Source organism: Ammospiza nelsoni, chromosome 1, assembly GCF_027579445.1.
Source record: "Ammospiza nelsoni isolate bAmmNel1 chromosome 1, bAmmNel1.pri, whole genome shotgun sequence".
NCBI lineage: Eukaryota > Metazoa > Chordata > Aves > Passeriformes > Passerellidae > Ammospiza > Ammospiza nelsoni.
The window spans coordinates 155,023,235-155,038,240 of record NC_080633.1 but is presented as its reverse complement, the minus strand read 5'-3'; the positions used below and the strand labels follow the sequence as shown (position 1 = coordinate 155,038,240).

Here is a 15,006-nt window from a genome sequence, read left to right as displayed (position 1 = left end):
TGAAGTTAAGAGTTAGTAGTTAACTAATAACTGATTGTTTGTCAATGCAATGTTTGGTTAGCTGGGTTTATAATGAAGAATATAGAAACTGATAAATAACTTTTAGAACATAAGATAATTGTGGCCTCCCCTGTTCTGAAACCAGTTGAAGATGGGGAATGGGAGTTCTACCAAGGGTTCATTTGTCAGATTTGCGTTGAAAAGGTAGAAAGGTCAGAACAAGGAAGACTTAATTTATTTCCTCATTTCGGGACCCCTCCCCATGAAAGGGACTACCGACTCATTTCAAGGAACAAACTGTGCATGCTTAATGGCTTTTGAACTAATTACCATGATTAATACCTTTTGAACTAATTAGCATAGGAAGCGGGGAATGGGTCATGAATATGTATTTGTATTTTGGGTATTCAGTACTTGTATAGATAAAAGGGCTCTGTAATCACCTGTAAATTGAGATGTGTGTATTTGGGAGCTATCCCACAATAAACAAACACTTTCTAACTATAAGCTTTCAGAGAGTTTTTGGATATCAAAATCCATAGATCAATATCCATACTGGGAACGGGATGTACCAAAGTCATGAATGTGTATTTGTATTTTGGGTATTCAGTACTTGTACAGATAAAAGGACTCTTTAATCACCTGTAAATTAACACTTGTACAGATAAAAGGGCTCTGTAATCACCTGTAAATTGCAATGTATATTTGGGAGCTATCCCACAGTAAACACACACTTTCTAACTCTAAACTGGGAGAGGTTTTGGATATCGGTACTGGATCAGTATCTATATTTTTTAATAAATCAGGAGGAACAGAGAGAGTCCCTGGTAAGTCACAAATCCCTGTGTGGGTTTCACTGTGGGGTCCCCACAGCCAAGAGGGGATCTTGGGAAATGTGAGGGTCCCTCTGACTTTGCTGGGGATCCCCAAATTTCCTGTGTCCCCCTCCCCAAATCTGAACCCCTGACTATTTGGGGACCAGCAGCATTTATTGTGGGCTCCCCAAGGGTGGGGAAGGGCTTGGGAGAGATTTTGGGGTCCCCAGGAGGGCCAGAGAGACCCTTGGGGGATGTGGGGGTCACTCTGGCTTTTCTGGGACCCCCAAATTCACATTGCCCCCTCCCTAAATTGGAACAGGGGAGCACAGCAGTGTTTATTGAGGCGGCTCTGGGGGGGCTCAGGGTGGGGGAAACCCCTCCCTGGAGGGAGCCCAGGAGAAGCAGGGAGGGGCATCGGGGCCTTTGCTGCCCCCTCAGAGCAGCCCAGGGTGCAGCTGGGGTGGGCAGAGACCTCTGAGGGCAGCGCACGGGTTGGCGACAGACACACAGCGCACAGAGAATCACCATCTCAGCAGCAGGGGCACCCTGCAGCCCCCCAGGGACCCCCTGCTCCCCCGGAGCCCCACACCTGTGCCCTCAGCCCCTCTCCTCTCCTGTTCCTGGGGGACACAACCACCGCTTCCCTTTGGGCTGGTGCCAGCACGATTCAGGACCTTGCCTTGAGTTTTAACTCTCATATTTTCCTGGAGTTTTAACTTTCCTATTCTCCAGACTCTGTACTGCATTGGTAACTCTGAGCTCCGCATAAATGTCAGCAAGTTCTCCTCTGTCCCAGACATCTTTTTATGAAAATCCTTTCCTTAGGATTTTTCCTCCTGAGAAGCTGGGAGGCCTCGGGAACAAAATGTAAACAATGATTATCTGCTGCTGTGGAATGCAACAGGTGCATCTGTGACTGGTCTCATGTAGATGTTAAGAATTTAAGGCAAATCACAGCCAGCTGGCTTAAGCACAGTGTCTGAGCCACAAACCTTTGTTACCATTCTTTCTATTCTATTCTATTCTATTCTATTCTATTCTATTCTATTCTATTCTATTCTATTCTATTCTATTCTATTCTATTCTATTCTATTCTATTCTATTCTATTCTATTCTTAGCTTAGCTAGCCTTCTGAGATGAAACCTTTTCTTCTATTCTTTTAGCATAGTTTTAATGTAATATATATAATAAAATAATAAATCAAGCCTTCTGAAACATAGAGTCAAATCCTCGTCTCTTCCTTCAACAGAAAACCCTTGTGACCACACTCCTCACAGCTCAGTCACACACAACAATCCTTTTCCAGCCGCACAACCAAGGACACCCTCACAGCCTCAGGCCCAAAAAGTGCAAACAAAAGCGAATTGAGGAGAGCAAGCTGGGAGGATGTGGCTGCATAACCTGTAATTGGAGCTGTAATTGGACAATTAGCCCCGATATGCAAACGAACCCAAACTTATAAAAGAGTGAAAAGTCATGACCCATCATCCACCTGGGGTGTAGCCACGGCTGGGCTCTGGCACTGCCCAAGGTGTGTCCTTTGAAGGCCCTTTAATAAAAACCTGCTTTATTTAACCCAGTCTGGCCTCTGTCCCGGGGATGGTGGGACACAGGGCACAGCCCGGGTGTGTGTGTGGATGCTCCTGGGGGCTGTGTGATCCCACACCACCCTGGCACTCCACAGGGCACGGGAATGGTCTTAGGGATGGATGAGAGGCTGTTCAGACCTGGGGGCAGCAGCAGGAGCTGAGGGAGAGCTTTCCCCTGGCTCTGGGCTCTCTCTCTGGGTTCTCTGGGTCTCTGCTTTTTCCAAGGCCACTGTGCAGGTAGAGACCCCTGTCACAGACATCTTTTATGGAAAATACTTTCTTTAGGATTTCTTCCTCCTGAGAAGCTGTGAGGCCTCAGGAACAAGATGTAAACATTGATTATCTGCTGATGTGGAATGCAACAGGTAAATCTTTGATTGGCCCATGTTAGATGTTTCTAATTAATGACCAATCACAGCCCAGCTGGCTCAGAAAGACAGCCGAGCCACAAACCTTGATGAAGAAGTCCTTTCTTCTATTCCGTTAGTATAGTTTTAATGTAATATATATCATAAAATAATAAATCAAGCCTTCTGAAACATGGAGTCAGATCCTCATCTCTTCCCTCATCCAAGAACCCCTGTGAACACCATCACAGATCCCGAAACCCCGTCCTGTCACCCTCCTGTCCTACAAAACCAGGCTGTGTTATTTAATGAAGAAATCACAGATGCATCATGGAATCCCAGGATAATCTGGGTGGGAAGAGGCCTTAAAACCCATCTGGTCCCAGCCCCTGCCACAGGCAGGGATGCCACCCACTCCCAGGATGTCTCGCGTTGTCACCTGGTCCCCTGTAAACACACTCCCAGCATCTCCAGCATGGTGCAGCAGCGATGAGGCCACAGCCTCGTAAAAGCAGCAGAATCGAAACCCAGAGGATCTCCTGGGGAACACCCATGGCCCGTAAACTCCTCTGAGTGACACTAATGACACGTTATCAGAGTCACAGCTCCAGTCCCTGGCTGTTTACTGAGCACTGGGGATGTCTCTGAGTCACTGCTTTGATCCATTGAATCCTGGATTGATGCTGGGGCGGAGGCACCGCGGTGGGGCTGAGATTCACCCACAGCCCCAGCCCAGCCCCTGCTGTCCGGGTCATCCTACTCACCATCATTCCACCAGCGGTCTCCTGGATAGTCCCTCAGCCCAAAGCAACCTATGGACTACCTTGGCCAAAGCCCTTGGACAAGACCACATCTGTCTCTCCACAGACAAGATGAAAACCATGGTGAATGACATCAAGAGAGAAACTGACAGCTGGCTGAGAGGACTGTTCAAAGGCTGGGGACTCGGGCTGGTTGGGATCTGTTCTGAAAACTGCGATTTTAGTATTGTTTATTCTAGTCGTTGTTATTATCGTTGTTAGCATTGTTTTCGGGCTAATCAAACGCATGGTTCTCAAGTTAATTTCAAGCTCATCTCCCCCTCCTGAAGTCTACCATTTGGAAGCCCTCCGTGCTCCAATGGATGACATGGAAGCCTCAGTGGAAAACAGTGACCCGCCTGAAGCAGAGGAACCGATTTACCAATCAGGTAAGGAGGGAGAAGTTTCAGGGGACAAATGACACCTGGATGGCCCAATGTCCCCAGGGCTGAGAGGCATCTTTTGAACTCTGCCAATCACACGACGCCCTTGCTGGAATGCCAAGATTGACGGACAGCACTCAGCAGGGGCAAGGGAGGGGAAGGGAGAGGGTATTGGCACACCTGGGGAAAGAACTGGGATACTGAGACAGGCTATTACATCACACTGCAACGTCCAGGGACCCTCCCCTGGCTCTGTCCCACTCCTGTCCATCCCTGCCCAGCTCCGAGGGTGCAGGGGAGGTGATGGGCTGGCTGTGCCACCTGCCAGAGTAGCACTGGGTCCTGGAGAGCGATGTCACCCCCTGGTGCAGAGGGAGGTGATGGGCTGGCTGTGCTGCCTGCCGGGGTGGCACTGCCCACTGGAGCGTGGTGTCAGTGATCCAGTGACTCCCACTGCTCCAGCCCTGGATCCAGTGATTCCCACTGCTCCAGTGATTCCCACTCCTCCGACCCTAGATCCAGCGATTCCCACTGCTCCAAACCCTGGATCCAGTGATTCCCACTGCTCCAGTGATTCCCACTCCTCCGACCCTAGATCCAGCGATTCCCACTGCTCCAGCCCTGGATCCCACTGATTCCCACTGATCCAGCACTGGATCCAGTGATTCCCACTGCTCCAGCGATTCCAACTGCTCTGAACCCTGGATCCCAGTGATTCCCACTGCTCCAGCCCTGGATCCCAGCGATTCCCCCTGGATCCAGTGACACCTTTGTAGGACACGGCTGTCGTGTGAACATCCGGCACCGCCAGCCCGTTTCCCAACCGCAGCCTGTCATTAGCAGCTCTCATTAGCAGCTCTCTAATCAGCCTCCGGGGCCGGGGCTGGGCTGCACTCGCAGCTCCCGGGGCTGGCTCGGCCAGGAGGCTCCGGTGGGAGCGGTTTTATAGCCGGGGCCAGCCGGGGTGGCCCCAAAACAAGGGGGTCCCCAGCCTATAACTGCCCCGGGGACAGAAATCACACCAGTACCCCCAGTACAGCATTGACACAGGGAGGGAAATCACACCAGTGCCCCCAGTACAGCACTGACACAGGGACAGAAATCACACCAGTGCTCCCAGTACAGCGCTGGGGACAGAAATCACACCAGTGCCCCCAGTACAGCGCTGGGGACAGAAATCACACCAGTGCTCCCAGTACAGCCCATCCTGGGGACAGAAATCACACCAGTGCCCCCCAGTACACCACTGAGGAGGGAAATCACACCAGTGCCCCCAGTACAGCCCAGCTCCTGCCCACTGCCTTCTCTCCAGGCTCCTGGCCAAGCCCCACTGCTCCAGCCCCGGATCCCAGTGATTCCCATTTCTCCAGTGATTTCCACTGCTCCAGCCCCGGATCCCAGTGATTCCCATTGCTCCAGTGATTCCCATTGCCCCAGCCCCGGATCCCAGTGATTCCCATTGCTCCAGTGATTCCCATTGCCCCAGCCCCGGATCCCAGTGATTCCCACTGCTCCAGTGATTCCCACTGCTCCAGCCCTGGATCCCAGCGATCTCCACCGTTCCAGCCGCAGTCCCGGGTTGGTCCCGCAGCTCCCTCTGTTTCCCTCCCGCACCCCAGCTCTGCTGAAGCACCGGCGACACAAAACGCGTCACGCAGAGCAGCAGCTCCCGCCAGCCCTGGTGCCACTCGGTCACTTTGTCCTTTCCCAAAAAGGACCAGTTTCTGCCCGGAGATCTCCCGCTCACCGATCCCGGGAGTTTCAGCAGCTCTGCCCGGAGTTTGGGACCGGGGCGAGGTCCCCGCTCCCCGTGCAGGTCCCCTGTGTGGCCTCGGTGACCCCAGGTGGGCTCTGTCCTCTGTCCTACCTCCTGGCCGTGAATCCAGAGCAGCTGGATGGCCGGCAGGCTCCGATGATGCTGATCCTGATCCTGATCCTGATCCTCCTCCTCCTCCTCCTCCTCCTCCCGCCGGCTCCCAGCCAGGTGAGCGGAGGCGCAGGTGCCCGATTTAAATCCTGCCCTTCCCTGCCCCTGGGGACGGCAGGGAGCCCTGCCCCGTGCTGGGTTGCCCTGCCCTGGGCTGACACAAGGGAGCAGAGCTGGAAAACTGACCTGGACTGGCCACGGAGCCCCCCAGCTCTCCTATGCCTGCTTTAGCAGCAGGTGCTGTCACAGTGAGCGTTCCCATGCCACACGGGCCACCTTCAGGGTGTGATGGAATGTCCTGACAAACCCTGTCTCCACAAATGAGCCATTATCCCTTTGGCAATTGTTGTGGTCAGCCTCGGAAAGCACATCCCAGCTGTTTGAGTAATTACACCAAAAACTTAAATTTCTGTATGCAAAATATTGGGGAGTAGCATTGTGCTTTGGAGGATCACCTTCTCTCCAATCATTAACTGTAAACATAAAGTAGAAGTCCTGTCAACCTCAACAACAGGTGTCTGTGCCTCGCTATGTGTGACTGCCCCTGTGGGCTCCTGTGTGATTCCACGCACCTGGAACAGGGTCCTGTGTGACCCTGTGTGTGACTCTGTGTGTGTGTGTGTCTGACCCTGTGTGTGTGACTGCCCCTGTGGGCTCCTGTGTGATTCCACGCACCTGGAACAGGGTCCTGTGTGACCCTGCGTGTGACCGTGGCTGTGGTGTGACCCTGTGCAGGTCCCTGCTGTGACAGTGTGACCTTATGTGTGACCGTGTGACCCTGTGTGTCACTGTGTGACCTTGTGCAGGTCCCTGCTGTGACTCTCCATGCAGGTGACTCTCCTGTGACTGTCCCATGAGCCTGGACACACAGGACAATGTACATGTGAGTCATGGGTGGCTCCCCGTGCGTGGGGACACAGGTGACACACGGAAAGCCGCTCACACCCAGGTGTGCCCGTGTCCCGCGTGGCTCGGTGCCTGCCCCGGGGGACACAGGTGACACACGGAAAGCTGCCCTCACCCAGGTGTGCCCGTGTCCTGCATGGCTCATGGCTCGGTGCCTGCCCCGGTGGCAGGAGGGGCTGCGTGCCCCGGCCCTGCCTGTCCGTCTGTCCTGCCCCGGTGGCAGGAGGGGCTGCGTGCCCCGGCCCTGCCTGTCCGTCTGTCCTGCTCCGGAGCGCATTCCTGCCGGCGTGGGCGCTCCCCAGACCGGCTGAGCGGCTCCCGAGAGCTTCTCCCTGTGACTCACCGGGAGGGGGCTCGGCTGCGGGGAGCGCACCTGGCCCAGGTACCCTGTCCTGGGAATAGGTGGCTCTAGGACAATGCAGGGAGCACACCTGGCCCAGGTACCCTGTGCTGTCCTGGGGGGTGATGGCTCCAGGACGCACCTGGCCCAGGTACCCTGTGCTGTCCTGGGTGGGGGAAGGTGACTCCAGGACCCGGCGGGGAGCACACCTGGCCCAGGTACCCTGTCCTGAGGGGGTGGTGGCTCCAGGACCCTGCGGCGAGCGCACCTGGCCCAGGTACCCTGTGCTCTCCTGGGTGGGGGAAGGTGACTCCAGGACCTGGCAGGAAGCACACCTGGTCCAGGTACCCTGTGCTGTCCTGGGGGGTGATGGCTCCAGGACGCACCTGGCCCAGGTACCCTGTGCTGTCCCCATGGGGAGGTGGCTCCAGGACCCACTCCTGAGGCTTTGCTCCCCACTCTGGAGCCCTTCCCAGGCTGACATCTGCTCCCAGCTCAGGAAATTCTCTCAGGAAAATGTTTCTGAGCAAAATTTTAAATGTTTTGCTCAGAAGGAGCTGAAGCATTTTCCTTATTTGGGTTTTTCCGCTAAATAAAATTTAAATTGTTAGATCGTCAGGAAAATGTTAAGAATGAGCATGTTTCTGGGCAAAATTTTAAATGTTTCACTCAGAAGAAGATGAAGCATTTTCATGAAATAACTTATTTGGGTTTTTCTGATAAATTAAATTTAAATTGTTAGATCTTCATATATAAATGACATAACTGAGTTCTAGGTGAAATATTTGCCAACCCTTTTTACTCTGAGCTATTTCCAACTACATATTTTTACAATCAAGAGAAGAAATGTAAACAGAAGTGATAGAGCTTTTTGTATTCATTTTCATAAAAGAATTTATTTGGATTTTTCTGCTAAATAAAATTTAAATTGTTTGATCTTCATATGTAAATTTGACACAACTGAGTTCTAGGTGAAATATTTGCCAACAGTTTTTACTCTGAGCTAGGAAAAACTATTTCCACTACATATTTTTTAATAAAAAGAAGATAGGTAAATAGAAGGGATATATCTTTTGTATTAATTAAAAAACAGCAGCTCTAGGTCAGAAAACAACAAGGCTTCTTAAATCTTTTGTAGCCATAATTGCAGCATAACTGGAACTTCACTAATTGCATTTCTCTTGTCATGGGCAGAGAGCGACAGGACAAGGGGCGGGGCAGTTTTTAACTGAAAAAGGGGATTTATTTAGAGGAGATATTGGGAAAAAATCCTTCCCTGTGAGGGTGGGCAGGCCCTGGCAGAAATTGCCTGAACCACCTGTGGCTGCCCCATCCCTGGAAGTGACCAAGGCCAGGTTGGACGGGGCTTGGACCCCTGAGGTTCCTCACACGGGGCACCAGTTGTGGGGGTCCCAGTTGTGGGTTTCTCTGGGTCTGGATTGAAGGCACCTGAGACAGTAATCCATGTTCAGACTCAGGTGTTTATTATTTCTTACCAGTAAAACGGTCTCACAACCGTGATTTCAGCAGCCTGTCATTAGAAGGCACAAAATGGCCAACAATCTCTTGGTACAAGGCCTTTTAAGACTAAACTATCCAATTAAGAACTGACACCTGGATTATTTCCCTTTCAACCCAATAACTGATCCCGCAGAGCCCACAATGCGGACTTTTCTGCCCAATTACAAAATACCACCCAAAACCATGAGGAAGAAACCCAGGACGACACCCTGTGCCCTCCATCTTGCTTCCATCCTCAGCACACTAAAAATCCCAAAACCTCAATTTCTCAGCAAGTGATACACCTACACTGCTCTCTATAATCTATTTCACTCTTTTGGATTACATTGGGATATTGGGAATATATTTGGGGATTTGGGGATATTGGGATATTTCTGGTAGAGGGCACAGAGAGGGTCACAGAGCCCTGGGGTGAAAAACGCCAATCACTTGTTTTTAGAATTTCAAAAGTTTAATAGTAATAAAATGGTTATAAAAATAGTAATATAATTAAAATAATAATAATTTGGACAATTAGGATTTAGGATAATATGAGACAATAAAAACAAAGAGTTAGGGACAGTCTGGGTACCTCTTTCTGGGAAAAAATAAGCCCAAAAAAGGACCGACGTTAACAGAGGATTAACCCTTAAAAGCAACAGCCTGTTGCATATTCATACACCTCATCCATGATGCATAAATTCCATTCAAACACAGGATTCTGTCTGGGCAGTGTCAGCTGCTTCCTCTGAATCCTGACGGCTCTGCAGGGCTGAGTGAGGCAGGAAGAAGTTCGTTTGTTCTGATGATGGAGCAATAAATTATTTTTCTCTGAAAGATTTAGATGTCCTGTGGCTGCTCTCTGGTGCGAGCCCTCTCTTTTAAAAAAGTATCTTACATAGCATAGTTTCTATTTTAACATTATGTCATAACCTAAAACCGTATTCAACACGCTACTTAAGAAAATTAACACAGCATCACTTTCTAACATAACACATATAACATTGTATTTAATATTTCCCAAAAGCCAATAATAAAATTTGCGTTTTTCACCCCCGGGATGCCCCCGGGCTCCCTGGCTCACCTGCAGCTGCCCGGGAGCCTGGCACAGACACACCTGGGCCCGGGCACTGCCAGCCCTGCGGCCTCACCTGCCGGAAGGTGTGGGAGTGGTGGCTGGAGCACGTCGGAGCCACATCAGAGGCTGGGAGATGCCTTTCCCAGGGATGGTTCAGCGCTGGGGCGTCTGGGGAGGGTTTTCCTGCAGTGATTGATTTGGGAAACCTCCAGGGGCGGAGCTCAGGTGCTGACACTGCCACCGAATCCCTTCCAGCTGGGGCTGGGGATGCCTCAGGTTTTGGCTTTTCTATTTTTCACATTCTGTGCTGCTTTTCTGTGGGTCTGGGCTTCATATTAGGAGATGGTGAGCTCTCTGCACAGAGTAGGGAGAAAAACAATTCCTGCTCTAGCTGGGGACCAAGGACAAAATGACCCAAATTTCAGGTCCAAGAGCACAAACACCGTGGGCAGGAGAGAGAAAAACAAGAAGGATGGGACTTCATGGGCTAAAGCTGTAATTGGACAATTAGCTCCAATATACAAATGGACCAAAACTTATGAAAGTGTGAGACCCCATGTGCTGTTGTCCATTTTTGTAGCCATTTTGGATCCAAATCTCAGCCCCAAGTGTGACAGTGGTCACAAGGGTTTTCAGGGTGAGAGAGAGGCGAGAATGTTGACGTCATGTTCAGAAGGCTTGATTTATTATTTTATTATATATATTCTACATTATGACTATACTAAAAGGAATAGAAAGGAGAAGTTCTCAGAAGGCTAGCTAAGCTAAGAATGGAATAGAAAAGCAATGAATAACAAAGATCTGTCTCTCGGCAGAGAGCAAGACCCAGCTCTGCCGTGAGTGGTCAGTAAATCCAAACATCCACAGGAGACCAATCACGGATCCACCTGTTGCATTCCACAGCAGCAGATAACCATTGTTTACGCTTTGTTGCTGAAACTTCTCAGCTTCAGCAGGAAAAAATCCTAAGAAAGGATTTTAATGAAAAGATGACTGTGACACCCCAAGAGCACAAACAACATGGGCTGGAGAGAGAAAAACAAGACGGATGGGACTGCATGTGCTAAAGCTGTAATTGGAGAAATAGCTCCAATATGCTAATGGAGCAGAACTTATAAAATGTGAGACCCCCATGAGCTGTTGTCCATTTTTGTGGCCATTTTGGGTTGTGCTGCCCAAGGTGGATCCATTGTGGCCCCTTAAAAAATCCCAGCTTTATTCTTCAGCTTTGCCCAAGATGGATCCACTGAGGCCTCTTAATAAATCCCAGCTTTATTATTCAGCTGTGTCTGGTTTCTGTTCTAGGCCAGCCTTCACAAGGCATCACTGGAGCACAGGTCCCTGAGCCCCTGTGGCTGCTGAGGCGTTTTCCTGAGGAGGGGGATGCACAGAGCCCTGCCTGCCCTGGGGGGGGCAGCCCCTGCCCCTGGAAATACCTGAGCACAGGTAGAGCATGGCAGAGCTCTGGTTAATCCACCCTCGGGAGGAGAAGCGAAACGACAGTGAATGACCCCTGGGTATATGAACAGGGTGGTTTTAAACCAATGCGATTGTTTTATTCCATAAAATAAAATTAAATTTAATTTAAGTGCCAAGGAAGGATGTGACTGTCTCTGTTATTGTCTATAAAAATATAGAAGTCCATATTGCTTAAGAAAATATATAAGGAGAAAGGAAAGAAGGAAAGGAAGGAAAGGAGGGAAAGGAAGGAAAGGAAGGAAAGGAAGGAAGGGAGGAAGGGAGGAAGGGAGGAAGGGAGGGAGGAAGGGAGGAAGGGAGGAAGGGAGGAAGGGAGGAAGGAAGGAAGGAAGGAAGGAAGGAAGGAAGGAAGGAAGGAAGGAAGGAAGGAAGGAAGGAAGGAAGGAAGGAAGGAAGGAAGGAAGGAAGGAAGGAAGGAAGGAAGGAAGGAAGGAAGGAAGGAAGGAAGGAAGGAAGGAAGGAAGGAAGGAAGGAAGGAAGGAAGGAAGGAAGGAAGGAAGGAAGGAAGGAAGGAAGGAAGGAAGGAAGGAAGGAAGGAAGGAAGGAAGGAAGGAAGGAAGGAAGGAAGGAAGGAAGGAAGGAAGGAAGGAAGGAAGGAAGGAAGGAAGGAAGGAAGGAAGGAAGGAAGGAAGGAAGGAAGGAAGGAAGGAAGGAAGGAAGTGAGGGAGTGATAAGGAAAATGAGGGAGTGAGAAAGCAAGCAAGCAAGCAAGCAAGCAAGAAAAGTAGATAATGGGGGTCTGGACCCGAGGCGAACGGTCCCTCGGCAGGGCGAGACCCTGGGCAGGGTTACAGGGTTTTATCTTAGGCGGGGTTTGACCCTCGGCAGGGCCGGACTCCGGGCGGCGCTGCTGTCACCTGCAGGGCAGGTACCGGCGGTGTTTGTGTCACCTGCCGGGCAGGTACCGGTGTCACTGCTGTCCCCTGCCGGGCAGGTACCAGGGCGCTGCTGTCACCTGCCGGGCAGGTACTGGCGGTGTTTGTGTCACCTGCTCGGTAGGTACCAGGTGTTGGAACTCAGCACATCCCTCTGGGTGTCCAGAGTTGCCGGGACCCCTCCCGGGGGGCTCGGAGACCCTGGCACACAGCCCAGAACACCTGTGGGTTTGATTATGACCCGTGGAGCAAATTGCCAGCTTTGTATGAAGACCTGAAAGAAGTTTAAATAGTGTAATTATAAAATTATCACTAGGTGAATAAGTAGATTTTGGTGTTTTTAGAATGGGAGGTTTGGGGACAAGATGGAGGGATTTGGGCATGTCCAGCCTTTCTTCTTCTTCTCTACCTCCATCTTCTGCTGCAATGTTGGCATTTTGGGAGTGGTTTAGAATAGAAATTCACTGTCTAACATAGGTGATAGGTATTGGAAAGTAATTGTAAACATTGTACATGTAGTTTGTGGTATAAAGAGATAACACCGCCCCGGAGGCAGGCAGAGTGCCTCTGTCTGTCCTGCTGAGCGGACCTCAGCTGGACAGGAGAAAAATTTTATAGATAACATACAATAAACAGCTCTGAGACTGAGAACTGAAGAACTCTGACTCGTTCTGTGAACATGTGGGCCTAAACAGAGACTTTTCACCCGAAACAGAGACTTTTCAAAAATCTCGGGGCTGCGATTAACAGCTAAACTCCCGAGAACCAGGGCACTGCTGTCACCTGCAAGGCAGGTACCGGCGGTGTTCCTGTCCCCTGCAGGGCAGGTACCGGTGGTGTTTGTGTCCCCTGCTGGGCAGGTAGTGGCGGTGTTTCTGTCACCTGCCGGGCAGGTACCGGTGGCATTTCTGTCCCCTGCTAGGCAGGTACCGAGGCACTGATGTCACCTGCCCGACAGGTACCGGTGGCCGCCGCCCCTGCTCCGCCTCTCCCCTCCCGCCCGCACCGGCGCCTTGCTCAGGAAAGAATAACAAAAATAACAAAGTTCCCTTTGAAAAGCCACTTGGAGTCGGCCCATCCCCGCGCCCAGGGGACGGGCACGGGCAGACACGGGCTCGGACAAAAATGCTCTTTATTGCGGCTGGGAGAGATTGCACAACCCTGATCTCTGTGGGAAAGGTGTTATCAGGTATCCTGTGCCTGACTCGTGGTTCCTGGGAAAAAGGGATGGGCCAGGCTTTTCCTGGTGCTCAGGACACCTGGCCTGTGGCAGGGCCCGGGAGGGAAAGAATCTGGGGGGGCTGGGGTGGTGCCAGGGATGCAGGGATGGTGCCAGGGTCACTGGGGAGGTCCCAGGGTCACTGTGGTGGTGCCAGAGCTGCAGAGATGGTGCCAGGGACACTGGGATGGTGCCAGGGCTGCAGGGATGGTGCCAGGGTCACTGGGGCAGCACCAGACCTGCAGGGATGGTGCCAGGGTCACTGTGGTAGTGCCAGGGTCAGTGTGGTGGTGCCAGAGCTGCAGAGATGGTGCCAGAGTCACTGAGGTGGTGGCAGAGCTGCAGGGATGGTGCCAGGGTCATTTGGGTGGTGCCAGGGCTGCAGCCATGGGAACACCATGCTGGCCCTGCCCTGAGAGTGTCCTAAACCATGTCCCAGTGCAGCAGCCACAGTGACCCTGGCACCATCCCTGCAGCCCTGGCACCACCCCAGCCCCCCCAGATTCTCTCCCTCCCACACCATGCCACAGGCCAGGTGCCCTGAGCACCAGGAAGAGCCTGGCCCATCCCTTTTTCCCAGGAACCACGAGTCAGTGCAGCAGCCGTGGGGACACCGTGCTGGCCCTGCCATTGAGACTGTCCCAAACCGTGTCCCAGCGCAGCAGCCACGGCGACACCATGCTGGCATTGCCCTTCAGAGTGTCCCAAACCATGTCCCAGTGCAGCAGCCATGGGGACATTGTGCTGGCCCTGCCCTTGTCCCAGACTGTGTCCCAGTGCAGCAGCTGTGGGGACACCACGCTGGCACCAGCACAGTGGGACGTTACAGACACACCCCAGGGACTCAGCACTCCCTGCTCCTGTTTGCCTCCGTGGAAGGGAGAATTGGATTTCCAGGATGAGAAAACTCCTGGGAGATGTTATTGTTTGTTTCACGCAGCTAAAGGGGGGCTATAAGGCAGCTGGAGAGGGATGAAGGCCTGGGGTTCCAGGACAAGGGGGAATTGTGGAGATTCTCAGTTCAGTCAAAAAAAGAAGAGAAACCATTTATCCTAGGCTGAGCCTGGGAATCTTAGATGAAAGAATTCAAACAATTATTATCTCTCTTTCTGTAACTATTGTTTATGGTTATGGTTCCTCACAGTGTGCTATTCATTGTCACCAAGAAGGTGAGAATTTTTCTACTTTGACACCAATCCGGTCCCACTTAGTGCGTGAGTCTATTAAACTCACTGCTTCTTGCTAACAGAGATTTTTCTTGAGCCTTCTGATCTACCTGAAGCCTGGAGCCTTTCTTTCCATCCCTGGCTGAACAGCATCAGGGAATGGCTTCAAATTGGAATAACGTAGATGTGTGTTAGCTATTGGAAGGAGTTGTCCCCTGTGAGGGTGTGAGGCCCTGGCACAGGTGCCCAGAGCAGCTGCGGCTGCCCCTGGATCCCTGGCAGTGCCCAAGGCCAGGTTGGACAGGGCTTGGAGCAGCCTGGGACAGTGGAAAGTGTCCCTGCCCATGGCAGGGGGTGGCACGAGGAGACTCCTTCCCACTCAAACCATTCCATGGTTCTGTGACTTCTCTCCCATTAATTTATTGCCTCATTTTCTGAGCCCCTGCAATTCTCTGGGCCCCACAGCTCCTCTACCTTTGTTCCCAGGTATCAGCTGCACAAGCCTGTGGCCAAAAGTCCATTTTCCAGGACATTAACAGGTTAATTAAGGCAAACACCCCAAGGCAGCACATTTAAGC

The 15,006-nt window shown here is 51.5% G+C and overlaps 2 protein-coding genes across 2 annotated transcripts in view; one reads left to right on the top strand and one right to left on the bottom strand.

Annotated features, from left to right (window-relative positions):
• Window positions 1-15,006, top strand: part of LOC132078984 (NAD(P)(+)--arginine ADP-ribosyltransferase 2-like) — a 348,971-nt gene that overhangs the window by 138,505 nt on the left and 195,460 nt on the right. The window lies entirely within an intron of this gene.
• EPPK1 (epiplakin 1) overlaps window positions 1-15,006 on the bottom strand; it is a 30,785-nt gene that overhangs the window by 3,708 nt on the left and 12,071 nt on the right. The window contains exons 2-4 of the mRNA XM_059478843.1: window positions 7,203-7,430; window positions 6,887-7,129; window positions 5,806-5,911 (exon numbers count right to left, since the gene is read on the bottom strand). Coding sequence (XP_059334826.1) covers window positions 5,806-5,911; window positions 6,887-7,129; window positions 7,203-7,430 — 577 coding nt within the window. The remainder of the gene's footprint in view (window positions 1-5,805; window positions 5,912-6,886; window positions 7,130-7,202; window positions 7,431-15,006) is intronic.